Source organism: Lepidothrix coronata, unplaced genomic scaffold (assembly GCF_001604755.1).
Source record: "Lepidothrix coronata isolate B3197 unplaced genomic scaffold, Lepidothrix_coronata-1.0 Scaffold88, whole genome shotgun sequence".
Taxonomy (NCBI): Eukaryota; Metazoa; Chordata; class Aves; order Passeriformes; family Pipridae; genus Lepidothrix; species Lepidothrix coronata.
The window spans coordinates 619,341-634,615 of NW_016690268.1; the positions used below are offsets into that span (position 1 = coordinate 619,341).

The 15,275-nt window shown below is 35.4% G+C and overlaps 1 protein-coding gene across 1 annotated transcript in view; it reads left to right on the forward strand.

The window, feature by feature from the left end:
• The window catches only part of GPC5 (glypican 5), a 612,142-nt gene extending 598,101 nt beyond the window's left edge, over window positions 1–14,041 (forward strand). Inside the window, exon 8 of the mRNA XM_017821031.1 lies at window positions 13,884–14,041. Coding sequence (XP_017676520.1) covers window positions 13,884–14,041 — 158 coding nt within the window. The remainder of the gene's footprint in view (window positions 1–13,883) is intronic.
• Window positions 14,042–15,275: the final 1,234 nt, after the last annotated feature.

Genomic DNA, 15,275 nt, shown 5'->3' on the forward strand with positions numbered 1-15,275 from the left:
CCTAATTTCCTGCTGACTGTGAAAACTGTTGGAGCATGACTGGAGTGTGCTGAACATGTTCTGCAAGTCCTCCTCTCTGGAGGAGAAGCATGACATGACACAACTCATCCATGAGCCTGAAGGAAATAGAGGTACACAGGAGGAAGGCACACCACAAAGGAAGAGACATCATGATTACCACTTAAGCTTAAATGACATTCCCAGACTTATAGTTTTATTGACTTTATAAAAACCTAGAGTCTGCATTTTCAGCAGTTTAATTAATCTGCTTATTCTGCTGAACTATTTTTGGAAAAATTCCTTTGTTGTTTAACTTATAATAGCTTTTGAATGAATTCATTCATTCTACTCCAATTCTGCAGTTTTAGTTGTGTAATTATTTCTATCTTTTCATGCCAGATATCAAGTCTGTGTAAATTCAATCTTGGTCTTCTTACACTGGTTGTAGATTTTGATGGTACTAATTCAGTGATCTACTTTTCTTAATGTCTTCATTGCTGCCTTACATTAAGCTGGGGCCAATTTTGCCATAAGCCTTTAATATATATATATATATATATATATATATATACATATATATCAGTGGTAAAATAAAAATAAACCTAACTTGGCTAAACCTAACTTACCAAAATCAAATGCTTTAAAGTATACAAGAAATTATTTTAACATTGAGTGTGTAAGAGAAGATTGAGGTAATTAACTCACTTTTTCCTAAGATATAGGCTTTTTTCACTGTATAGTGAACTTTTTTTTTTGCTTTAGGAGCCAGGCACTTTAATTCTTCACCTTATACATATGCTGATTTCCTTCAGGGCTTCCACTTGGAGTCCCTCAACAGAGAAATGTCCAATTGCCCTGAGAAGATAATTTGCTTCAAGACTGTCTGTACTGCTAGAAATAGATATAATTTGAACAAGATTTTCCTTCATTATTCTGAATAACAACTCAAACCTTTTCCATGGCTTCTAATCTCTCTCTAAAATCACAGTTCCTTGGTGTCAGATCGAAAAGCAGACCTGTGGTGGTCTGTAAAGCAGTCATCTTATTATTCAGCTACCATTTTCTGGAAGATGCGTTGAAAATTAGCATTTTTCATATTTTAACATGCCTCTTCACTGGCAATGGTACAGCTCAACTTACCATGCCCCACTGGAAGTAGATTTAAAGCCAAAATGAGTGCCTCCCAACAAAAACAAACAAACAAACATAGAGTGCAAACTTACAGTGTCTTTAACTTACAGGTCCACACAGAATTACTTTAAATAGAAGTCACCTTTCTCCCTTCTCTTCTCTTTGCTTTTTAACCCTCATCCATTATTTACTCAATTCTTTCTCTCTTGGATCAATATCTTCAGGCTAAAAACTTAAACTGTAAAAGTCCAGCTGTTTCTCATTCATCTGTATTCCTGTTTTCTTTGAAGAGCTGTGTTGTGACTAAAAATCTGTGTTGAAATCAAATTAACCAGAACTAGCAGTTCAGTTTCTTTGTTTATATTTCAGTTAATTAAGTAAGGTAGCATAGATAGGCCTTCCCCTTTAGTTAGAAGTATGGAGCAGGCACAGCTTACATGTTTTTAAGAAGAAAATCTTGAAGCCATATAGGTTTTCTTTTCATATTGGCATCCCACATGTTCATGCTACCTATACGGAAAACAAAGAAATAATCTTTTTCTTTCAATATATCTCTTCCTCTTTCCCACATGTTATCTTTAGACCTGTTATTACTTTACTCACTTTGTTGCAACCCTGGAGACTGACATCTTGCTTTTGTTAGAAACTACTTTCCTCTAGTCTGTCACCCTGAGCCAAACAAGACAATGGTCAGCCTTGATAGGCTGTGGGATCATAGATGGGCAAGCAGTTTTTTTCTGTTTGTGGACAGATGCTTGGGACCCTAACAGAAGAAACAATATTAGTGTGTTGCTGAATTGGAACTGTATATTTGCATGAAACCTGCATACTCATATGAATTCCTCAAGGCCAGCTTTCCTAAGGAGAGGTAAAACTGCTACAGATATCAGGTTTGGTTTTCAAATTGCCCAACAGTTACCTCTGAATTTAAAAAAGGCAGTTGTTTTGATGTTTAACTGTTTATTTTTAGCAACTTCAGATCAAAGATCTTGTACTTGTGGGATGCACTGAGACACAAGACTTCCTATGGCATTTCATAACAGTAAACACACAGAAGAATGCAGATCAATATTCATCAGTAAGCACCACAGAATTTATCGCTGACATTCATCTAGCCTGAAAGAAATTTAAATGCTCTGCCAGAAAGAACTCTCTCTGAAATGAAAATCAGAGAGGAAAAATTTCTATGAAAAATTGTAGGTTTTAAAACCTCATAATCTGACTAAAGAATGAATTTCTAAGAAGACATCCAAAACCTGATTCTTTTCAGTCATATGCTTTTGCTATAGATTGAAAATGATAGCTGAGCTAAAACTTGCAGAACCAAAAGTAAACCTAGAAAGGATGAGAAAGCAGCAACGGAAGAGAATCTCTGTGTTCTTTTTATTTATAAGGAGAAAACCTGTGCTTTTGTTTATAGAGAAGGAATTGAGGCAAGGACATCTACCTCCTTTGCAGCTTCACACTTCCTTTTTTGTCAGTAATCCAGTCTTTGATGTGGGTTTGGGTCAAATATTAACAGCAGATTATACATTTTCTCAGTCTATTTCTGGGTGCTTTATGATGTTATGGTTAGCTGACAGTTTAAGTTCTTTTCCAGACTATAACAGCATGATCCTTCTTCCTCTTGCCAACATTTATCAGATCCCACTGTAGGGTGATTAGAAAAGTAAGCTCAAGCTGCAGTAAAACTAACTCATCAAGAAAAATCACAGATCTGATCACTCATCTCTGGCAACAGTTTCACAGGGGGGACCTTACACATGCCACTGAATGGTAACAGGTTGGTTTAATAGCCCCCACCTGGCAGACAGGATAAGGAAACGACTGCAAGCAGTTCTGCCTTAAATCATCTTAAATGGTAGAAATACGTCATTAAACTTGCTTTACAGCAAAAATTAAGAAGAGCTACTTAATCTATCAGTATTTTTGGCAATTAAGATAATCTACAGGTTATGTTTTTTTTAACAGAGAGTGGAATTACTGGAATTCTGGGTGGACTGACCTGAAAAAAATTAACAAATTTACTTCATCATCTTAACAATGGAAATTGGATTAGTTCAGATTTATTTTCCGGAAAAGAGTGACTTTTTTTTATACTTTCATTTTAAAAACAGCAACCAGACAAATAGTAGAATGATGAACTGCTATAGTGAAATTGGGCCATAAATCTGGGGAATCTGAATGATTAAAAAAAATTGAAAAACATTTCATCTTTTTAATGGGCCTAATTGATAATATTCTTCTTCAACACAAGTTCATACATTACTTTTAGGAACTTCAGTTCAAATTCATCTCTCTCTTCTAGATGGTAGTTTTGTATAAACCAGAATTGTTGATTATAACAGTCCTACAGCAAAATGAAAAATAAGAATATCAAAGAATCATGAGTAAATTGTTTCAAAGTACAGTAATTTATTTTGGACATCTGGACATGTGACTCATAGGAAGGAAACTAGTACTGATCAGATGAAAATTCAGAGAATGAAGAATTTGCTTACTTTTATATAGTCTGATTTATGGGACTTTAGGCTTATTTTAATTTTGTATTGATTACAAAGCCTTTGCATAGATTAATGATAAAGGTTAAAACTCCTTCAATAGTAAAGAAGACTGGAAAGATGAATTTCTTCACTTACAGGAGGCATTATTGGCAACGTTGATTCCAGCACCCCAGAGCCTTGCAGTTATAATGAACGTCTTATAAAGAACATGGATTTAGAAGCTATTGCCCAAGAAAGCAATAGGAATAGATCTAATGAAGGTTACTGTGATTTTCCTTACCTCAGACATAGTTATGTTTAGTCTCTGTATGGAAAATAAAACTAAGTGTTTTAGACACCTAATACTTGCTATTATAGCAAAACACTTTTAGCATATATGCTGCATATGCTAAAACTGGCTGGCAAGTAAAAAAGTTCATATTAGCCATTTCAACAAATAATGAATCTTTCTGATTCTTAACAATGTGAAACAAATGGGAATGTTTTGGTTTGTGACACCATTTGTTTGTATTACATTAACTCATAAAAGCTTTGTTTTCTCAATGGAAATACTGAGTTCATTAATGTATAATGTGAAACAAATGTCACTGTCAACTTTGAAAGGAAACTTTCAAATACTGGACTAGAGACTTAATGTCTGCTGCTCTAGTAGTTAAAATGACTTGCCAGACTTATGTTAAGATCACTGATTACACTCTATTTCTTGTGTATACAGATTTCATAAAATAAGTGCAGTTAAACATGTTATGTTGGAATCATTTCATAATATATGGTTAACCGTGCAGAATTCTCTTGGCTAATGCCATTAGACAGGTTTCTTAATTGCTTTCTAACAATAACAGTAACAGTATTCCTTTGTTTCTAGGTGAGATTACTTGCATCTTGATATTCTCTGTACGGTTATAATTGTTGTTTGTGTTGACTTGTTTATTATTATGATTGTTAAAATATATGAAGTAAAAAAAGAGGATTTTAGATCAAATTATTTCCTCCAAATAAGCACCTATTACACATTACAGAAATTTTTTTAATAACATATATCTAGTGCATAGACAGAGAGGAAAAACTGACCACAGTTCAATGCGCTCTGTTTCAAAGAGTTCTTACCTGCATCCTGCTACAGTGATATGTGTACCTATAATGTAATATGCTGTGTACACGTACAGTGACATAGTTTTCGTGGTAAAACTGGTAAAAATTCTATCTCTTAAGAACTGAGCGGATAAAGCACAAGAAAGTTACTCTGAGAGATAAAGAAATCTAATGGTGGCTTGATTATCACCACATTCCGCATACAGACACAAGAATCCCAGACACTGATGATCTCCCTTTGCAGAGGCAAGCTAAACATAAATTTGAAGTTTGTTTGGCTCCTCTGTTCCACATCACCTTATGGCATATAGCTCAGGTTCAGTCCTCTGCTACTCCAACTCAGGGTTCTCCTTGGGATCTGATACAGATTGCATAGGATACTTTTCTTAGGAATAGTCATGAAAACCCACATGACTGCATTTCACTAAAAGAAATGACTGGTCAATTGTAGAGGTAAGACTCATAAGGACATTAAGAATTTGCTGCTAGAATTTATATCACAGTATAGAATCTTCCTATGATATTAGACACTCCTCCAAACGTAGGTGATTTCACTGGCTGTGGTCTACATTGTCAAGTAATTTAGCTTGTGAGTTGTCTCCTAGTTTCAGCTACTGTTACCCACATTGCATGAACATTTATTCACTCCGAGGTTGAACAGTAAGGAAAACTATCTCTGTCACTCCAAAACAAACTTCAAGTTCTGTGGATAATTCATTCCAAGGACTGGTTCCAAAAGGCAACACAAACCAGACAGCTGAAGGCTTGGGTTTCTCTGCCCTGCAGAGTCCCTCAACAGGCTTTTTATTTTCAAAATACTTTCCCATGCCTGAATATCATAACCTGGAGCCTGTAACGCATTCCTTCAGTTTCATGATATAAAAACACCACCTGGTGGGTTGCAACACAGCCCTCATGTTTTTTTCAGGCACTGTAAAAAATAAACAAACAAGATGATAACTGGGTCTCTGAGGCAGGGAGATCACTGTGTGAGGCTTAGAAGAGGTGCAGGGCATTGTACCATGCGGTGGAGTTCTGTTCAGCAGTTTCTTCTAGGTGTTGCTGTCCCTGAGCACAGTAGGCATACACTGCTCAACACCATTTTGCCTGAAGGATCTCCTTCTGGGATGTATATTTATCTATGTAAATATAGCTCCAATGAAACTTTCTGTACTTTAGCAGGAAACACTTTCATGAAACCCTGGCTTCTAAGAAATGTTTGCCCATATCAGATATTGACTGTTTTCATGGCAGTATGCAGCCCTTCATCCTGCCCTTCAACACCAGATGCTGAAACCAAAATTGATTAAAGACAGGGGTTTAGGCATAAAAGTGAAATATACTACTACAGGTGAAGCAGGTATGAACTCTATCAATTCTCCACTTTTTAATTTTATTTTATTATATTTTATTTTGGTTTTCCTACGTAGAATTTCTAAAATGTAATCCATTTGTGAGAGCTACATGATCTGGCATTTAGTTATATTTTTCCATCAAAGATATAAAGCATGATGGTAGGGAATATGTTGGAAAATATTCACTGGTCACTCATTATTGAACCTGTTAGGTGAGTAACTGTAGGATTTATCTGTCCAAATTCAGAGCAAACATCTAGATCTGAGTATTCCATCTCCTTCTGCATTTACTTATTTCTCTACATTCATTGGACTTGATGATCTCAAAGGTCTTTTCCAACTCAGCTGATTCTATGATTGCAATGGGAGCTGCTGTAACTGACTGATGCAGGGATTCAGTTGTCTAAATAGAAGGACTAAAAGTCACTGGAGATGCTCTAAGATGTCCAAGACATCCTTAAATGGTTTTACAAGAATCAGGCTGCTTTTGGACAAGCAGCTGTATGTCAAGTGTGATACCTCTCTTCCCTATGCCTAAAATGTCTGTAGGCGTCTATGTTTAACCAAATGAACCCAAGGTGTAAATGTAGACTCTACAGATATGAAAAACTAGATGGAATTAATTGCACCTTGCATATCATCTCTTATTAACATCTGAAGCTCACCACTTCAGCATCAACATAATGTTACCTTGTGCTGCATTTGGGGTAATGCTCACACTTAAGCTTAACATTTCTAACATAAACTGAGCCATATAACCACTATAACAAAGTGAATGAAATTTTGCTCTGCCAAAATATGAGCTCATTTGTGATTTCAAAAGAAGTGTACTGAATTGTTTTTAATGGATGTATTTTAAGGACTCTGGCTTCCACATTTAAAAATGATCTCATACAACTGAGAAGGTGTAAGCTAATTTTTGGCTTGTTGGACTTTTTTAATTTTACCTTTTCATTGCTTTTGGTTTGGTTTCTTCTTGCATAAGGCAAAATGACTGTAGAAGAATTTATGAGAATTATGAGAATCACTGACTCTAATTTATAAAGATAATCAATATCCCTGTGCTCCAAGGTGCACATTAGTTACCGGATGCTAGAAGTTAGGAGTCCCAATGGACTGATTATTTTAATGTGTCACTGTATTTATTGTTTCTCCCACCTCAAAAGCATCAGGCAACAGTCACAAGCAGACTCAAATAGTGAAATAGAGACATTACTGTTTTAGCAAAATCTATTTATTTGGGGTTTGAAACTTCTTTTCCTATTGCACCTTACCCTTACTGGCAAGTTATTGGAATTGACACAGTGAGACTACACTCAAATTAAGATTTTAGACCCAAAAGAACGACACAAGGTGATAGGAATAAAACCTATTTTACATCATGCAATTTTATTATCAGTGAATGCTGTTTTCTAGGCTAATTCATTGATTTCATTGATAGGGCATTGATAGGGCAGCAGTTATACGTATGTTTATGTAACAACAGATTGCATAATGAAACAGTCTTCATTCATTCTAAATTAATAAAGTTGGATCCTTTGTTTTTTTATTGTGAACCTTGGAGCAAACGGAGCTTCACTGAAGGACAAGTTTGAACTACTAAGAAATTCAGCTGATTAAACTGATTTATAATTCAGATATGGCAAACATATGTGCAATGTTACATAATTCAGTGTTCTTTAAAATTAAAGCTTAGAAATCTCCAAAGTTTCACTGGAAAAGTGAAAATTGTGGCATTTCTTTAGCCTCTGTGGACCAACTGTTATTTCTCATTCATTAAATGAAAACTAAACAAAATAAAGATATATTTTTTACTAAGTTGATTCCTGACTTAATTCTCAGCAGAAATATCTCACGTATCTCTCACTGTTTACATCCTCAAAAGCAACATAGTCAAAGAACAGTAAAGCAATGTAGGTTCCTTCCCTCTGTACTACTTGTTAATGAAATCCAGTGGGGGTTTTTTTGTTTGCTTGTTTGTTCGTAACTAGTGCTGAATTGTGAAACATTTAATACTTATAGAATCACAGAATCACAGAATTGTTGGGGTTGGAAAGAAGCTCCACAGGCATCCATTCCAATGACGCTGTTCTTTTCTGTTTTGCTTAAACTGTGTAATGGAGAGGGGAAAAGTTGCATTGCATAATAAAAACACAGATTTCCTGAAGTGTGTGAACACAGGCACTGCTATATGTGTACTATATGAAGGGCATATGTTCAAGCATAATACAGCATATGTTTTCCTTTCAGGGACATCCCTTAGGTTTTCCAAGTATAGATGCAATCATAAAAACAGCAGAAATTAGTCCTTTGCCAGGTACACTTCCTAATAGAGTTTCACATATCTTTTCTTCCCCTCATTAAGACTTCATGATCAACATCACATAAATTTCGCATGAGTCTTTGAATAATAGTAGAGGCAGTCCATTGTTTCTACTTTTCTTTCTAAGCACGTAAGACTGATGTGTTTAAGAGTTATGGCTTAAATACACTAGCTGGGGGATAATCTGACATATACTCAGTATTTTTTTCTCTTTTTTTTTTACTGTTCATTAGATTAATATATATATTTTCTCTTTAAAATAGGAAATTAAAGTTTTCATAGGAACCACTATGTATAACTGAAGTGTTTCTGAGGTATTTAAGCACAGCTCTGTGATTTAGTTAATATAACTATGTTTTGAAATATTTTCATGATATTGTATAGTTAAGAATAAAACCTGACAAAAAAAGGTCCAGTGAAATAAAGGGAGAAAACATCCACTAGAAGCTTTGAAAGCTCCAGCTGACAAAAGATTGAACAATAAAAAAGAAGTTTTCGAAACTAGTATGTCATTTTAATTTAGGGAATGAAAATGCAAAGTAAATACTTGGTTATTGTTGTTGTTAAATTAATGCATTTTTTTTAAGTTTACATAAAGTCACTGTAGATACCGTCCTGATCATCTGTTCTTGAGCAAGCAGCTGTCACAAGTATTGAGGCCATGTTACTGAGAACACAGCTGTGATGGGCAGGGCACGTCTCAAGGATGAAGGACCACCGCCTCCCTAAGATCCTACTCTATGGTGAACTTGCCACTGGCTGCCGCATGAGAGGAGCCCCGAAGAAAAGATACAAGGACTCCCTGAAACAACATCTCAGCCTTGGCCATATTGATCACCATAACTGGTCTACTCTGGCCTCAAATCGGGAGGCCTGGAGACACACCATCTATAACGCAGCTGTCTCCTTCGAGAACACACGCAGGATCACTCTCGAGGAAAAAAGGCAGCGCAGAAAGAACCGTGTATTGCAGAATATACCACCTAAGGAGTCTTTCTGCTGTGCCTTTTGCAATCAGATATGTCTGTCACGTATTGGCCTCATAAGCCACCAACGTGCCTGTAGCAAATGTGGAGAGAGCCTTCCCAAATCTTCGTTCGCGAAGCCTCGCCATGACATAAAGTCACTATTGAGAAATTATTACTGTGAATTGCAGGAATCAAATTAATATTACGTCTTCTTTTATACTACAAAAATACATCTACATTAGTCAGTATTGATGTTTACTTGACACAGTAAGGAGATTGTCCTAACTCTTGTTTGCTGCAAATTCCTAAGCCCATTGCTCTGATATCACTGTCCCTTCATTCCACTTAATCATTATGCTATTCTTCTTACTGCCTTTCCCTACAATTTCTTCAGCTTACTTTATCAGCTTCATCCAAATTTTTCTTCTACTTCCCCAAAATGCTATTGCTCTTTACTGACGTCTATAAATTCATGACCAACACGCCCACATGTCATCTTTTTCCAGGTATCTCACTATTCTAAACTACATTTTCAACTTCATATTTAAAAATTCATCTATGTCAAATCAGGGGTTTCGTCTATTCATCTAGGCTTTATGTATTTCTCTAACCTCTCATAAAGTTTCTTCATGATCTTTCTTACAAATTTTGGACAGAACTTCAAGTAGTGATGGTTTTCTTCAGAGCCTATGTGTTAAAAGATCCTGAAATTTCAATTACATATGATTTAAATAATTATTTTTCTTCTAAGAAGAATTTTGCCTACAACTTTACAGTGCTACACTACACATTCTTTCCTATGTGAAACACTATCCTATCCTTACTTAAATTTTTCCTCATATTTGAGGCTCATAGATAATGCAGGTTCCATAAAGGCTGTATTTTGAATCTTCCAGAACATCATAAGAGTGTTGCACAGAGAGAAATCCAGTTCTTTCTCCTCTCTAATTCTTTTTCTGTGTTTGTGTCCAATGGGATACCCTCAGCAGCTTATTTTGCACCTTCTGTTTCCTTTGAATCCCTGTGTTAGTTCTGTTATGTGTTACTCAGCAGACAGAGGATAATACAGCAAGGTGGTTGAGGTTTCAAACTTTCTGGTTTGGTTTCAAAGTAGGCCATTGTCAGAGGATGTTTCATTTAATACTTTTAATATATTCAAAGTCCCAGCATGGCCCTTGGTAGGCAAGCATCTACTACCCCAAAATCATAGCCCATTTTTGTAATGTTTTGACAATTGCAGTAGACAAGATCCATGTCAAATGAAAATCTTCCATGACTTTATGATTGACTTTTCAAATCAAAGGTTCTTGCTGAATATTGAAAGAAAGTTGTATTGTTGCTGCAGTTACTCTGGAGAACACCACAGATCAGCTCTCAAGGCTACCAGTACCATTATCTCTCACAAGCCTTAAATATCTTTAGAACATGTTAAAAAGCATTAGAAATACTCTGCAGCTGTTATAATATAATGGGATGATGTAATAGCAATCACAATGTTCGGTGAAATTATTTTACTGATTTTTTTTTTCCTAAACCAGAGTAGGACAATACTTTAGATTGCAGCCACTTACTAACTTTCAGAGCTGATGTCAGGGACAGGTATGTGATATTTGTCAGCTTTGTTTTATACAGGCTTATGCAAATTATAGCTTTTCTTCAGAAAAAAATCCAATCTGAATCTCCACTGAGACTTTTGAGTTTTACCATTTTCCAGTCAAAATATTATTTCTAGTATGATTTTGATACTAAATTAGACATTTATCAGAGGAAATTTGAAATACTTGGGAAACTTAAATGCCTTTTCTATAACATAACTCCAGCTTCAGGCATGTGGGGAGACTATAACCAAATAAGTTTGCTTTGTGTTTGGTCTGTTCTGCTACAAATGTTTGGATAGCTCTCATTGCAAGTATGCTGTGAACTATGGAGATTAAATTCATTTAGAGAGAAGGATTGTTTCTGTTACTGATAATGATTTACGAAAGGTGGCATATATTTTTAAATCCTGATGCATAATGGACAACAGAACCTACTTATTTAAATAGAAAGTATAGCCCAGGTGCAGGAATTAAATTCATAGTTATACTTATTAGAGCTACATAAAAAAACCCCAACAACATAGCATTCTGGAATCAAAAGACAGTTCTGTTCAAACAGGCTATTTTTAAGGAGTGTAGGTTTTTTTCAGTGATTTTTTTTTCACCAGATTATACCTATATAATTTTTTGAACCTTATTTCAATAAAGTCAAAGTTTTGGCATAGATCTATGGGGCTGAATAGGATAAAGGTTTACTATATGTTTATACTACAATCCTAACAGTGTATTCATTGAATAGCAAAGAGTATGTTAAATTATTTATGACATTTTAATTGATCAAAGGAAAATATATTGATAGGTTTGAACATTTTTTTTAAACACTGTTTTCTGTTTTCATGGGAACTTCCAAAGTCTGTAGTTTTCATTTGAGGTTGGAAAAAAGAGGAAAAAAAATCCATCAAAAGAAATCTCTATTTTCCATAATATTGTAAATTAAATTTTCACTAGAAATTAAACCTGACTCTCCAGTCAGTAATTAATATCTAGTGACATTGCCTTCAGATTCAGAACATATACTCTAGCTGAAGCTGGTTATTTCTTCAACTGAAAGACCTGGGAGCTATATTTCATTTTTATGGTAATTTGCTTTTATAAGTGATATCCTGGTTAAGGATCTATCTCTCACTACTGTGATAATGTATCTGTAAATACACTGGGAAAAATCTATTTTGTTATACCTATAGCACTCAGCAAACTGCTTTGTTTTATAGGTGAGAGTTGCATTTTTCACTGTCTGTTGAAATTAGACTTTTTAAATACGAGAAAACCTCACTAAAATTCTGGAGAAATTATACAAACCATTTTTTTGCTTTGTTTTGCTGTTGTTCTACTTACAGAACTTCCCTGAAAAAACCACCTTGATATACCTCGATATCGATGATCCACCCAACAAACATTCAGTGAAGTGTTAATTTTCACAAATTTTCACAAATTCCAGGAAGAGAATTGGATTGATAAATCCACACAAAATAGCGGTATATTCTGCTTAGTACAGCAGCATAGAAGACTATGGTTTTTTCAGACAAGATCTAGCAGTTTTTTTCAAACAACATGGTTGACTTAAGCTGACTCTTCCCGTAATGCTTTTTTTTTAAAGCTGCAAGAAGGATATTTGAGTACATAGACCATAAGTTCACAAGAAGCATCTTTCAAGTTGCTTTTAGAGAAAAGAGTACTTTTAACACAAGCACCAAAAAAAATTTGTTCTTTTTAAAAATGAATATCCTCTGCAGCTTCTGTTAAACCAACTTAACAAAGAAGATAACACCATGACTAAAATATTTATACTTCATCCTAGTCCCTTTGAATAATCAAAAAAAGAGAAAAGGTTCACTACTTTGTTCATCTTTCCTAATGATACAGAGAGGAAAGAAGTACCTAAACAATGAATACCAATGCAGAAACTCAGACTGTAAAATCAATATGTCAGCTCAGTAGAGCTGAGCTTCTTTCTAATGCTGCTGTTCCAGCAGTAGAGTTTACCTTCTGAATTATATATGTATTGACCTAATTACATAAATATTGACTTTGCTTTATATGAAGCTTTTTTCAGTCTCAGTGTAATTACAATGTCAATATTTGTTGTATGTAATAACACTGAATTTAGACTTGTTAATTTTGATTGATAGTGGCATGCCACAAGTTATTATATGGGATAAGACAGTTAGTGTAGAAGCACACACAGCAGACACAAGCTGAAAATGCTACCAAATTTCAGTGTGTCTACAAGACCTTCTGTTTCCAATGTGTAACCAGGCAGAGGAAATATAATGGGTGATTACATCCTTGTTCCATACAAGGTACTGTTTTGAGTTGGAGAAATGTTTATCCTGGTCCAAAAAAAGTACAAATATTCAGCTGGGAACTCAGTGAAAAAGTTCCCGTTTAAAGTTAGCTTTAAAATTTTGCCTTACAACATTGTAAATTCTGTTTAAATTGTGCCAAAATGGAGGTTTTATGTAGCAACAACTGCATTTTTCTACATACCTTCCATCAGGTATGCATTATTTTGGAATATTTTTGGGACCCAGGCACAAAAAGTTTCACATTAAATTATTTCTCTTTTTCTTCAAATCCAAGAAAGATGTGAGCAGTAAACTTTTAGATAGTACTGGGACTTGCAAAACTGTTCATTTCGGTTTCCAAATGTTTGTTGAGATATATTTCTACAAGAACAATTTTGTTCATAGCTGGCAGACCTCTGAACTGCTTTCAACGATGAATAACCATATAGTGTAGTGCATGTTTCTAGATGCAATTATAAAGGATTTAAATTTGGCAGTTGCATGGGAATTAGAAACCAAGCTGTGACAGTCTGTGTGCTGAGGATATTTAAATTTGTTCTAGCTATAATATGTTGCCAGTAGTGACAAGGCATACATCATTCTGTATTTTCTTGTTTGTCTCAGCAGGGATGCCAGACAAGACGAACCTCAGTGACGTAAAGCAAATCCATCAAATCAACGATGGCAGCACTTTAGACACAACTGGAGCAGGATGTACAACAATGGCCAATTATATAACATTTATGCTGATTAGTTTGGTAATACTATTTCTCAGTCTTTGGTAACTGCTTAGCTTTGGCTTGATATACGTATCTCATTGTCATCTGTTTATCCCCACTCACAAGTCTGGAACAAGGGATCTGGTGAATGTAGCAATACTTATGATGTGTTGTATAATATGAGCCTCTGATCTTAGGCCTAAATATTAACAAAAAGTTTTTTGTGTAATAAATTTAACCTGTGGGTTTTTTAAACACCTGTAGAGTCACACAAAATCATGATTTTTTTTATAATATTTTATGTTAAAATTGTCTATGATTGTCTATGATTGTCTATGATTGTGATAGGCTTTCTCTTAAAAGCAATTTGTGAAAAAGAGATCACAGTATCACTGAGTCATGGAAAGGGCCCCTGGAGATCACCTAGACCAACCCTATGCTCTGAGCAGACTCACTTGGAGCAAGTTGTCCAGGGCCAAGTCCATTTGGTATTTGAATGTCTCCAAGGGTGGAGACTCTACAGAGTCCCTGGGCTAACTCTTCTGGGTTTTGAGCACTCCCAGTAGAAAATTTTTTTCTTACATTTAAATGTTGTCTATTATATTTCAGTTTGTGCCCATTGTCCATTGTGCCCATTGTATCCTGTCACTGGGCACCACTGAAAAGAGTTTGTTTCCATCTTCTTTACTCCCCTTATTTATTTACAGTATTTATATACTTTAATAAGATCCCTCCCTTCATCTTTTCTTCTCCATGCCAAACAGACTGCCTTTCCTTTTATAAGATTTGTTCCCATACCTTAAAAATCTTCATGGCCCTTTGCAGGACTCCATTCACCATGTCCATGTCTCTCTTGCCCTTGTCCTTGGGAGCCCAGACCTGGACATAGCACTGGAGATGTGGTCTCACAAGCGTTGAACAGAGGGGGAAGATCACCTTCTTTGATCTACTGACAACATTTCTCCTAATTCAGCCTGGGAGATAGTTGGTTGTCTTTGCTGCCAGGGCACAGTGTGAGCTAATGTTCAACTACGTGTCCATCAGGAACTCAAGGTCTTTCTCTGCAAACTGCTTTCTACTTGGCATGCATCAGCCTGTACTGCTGCATGGGATTATTCCTCCTCAGGTAGAGGACTTGGCATTTCCCTTTCCTGAACTTTTTGAGGTTCCTATCAAGCCATTTCTTGAGTCTGCAGGATCCCTCTGAATTAGTAATTCTTTTTCATAGTTCAGAAAAAACACATATTAGATACTATATATCTATATGAACATACACATATAAGTCCATTTTATTTCAGGA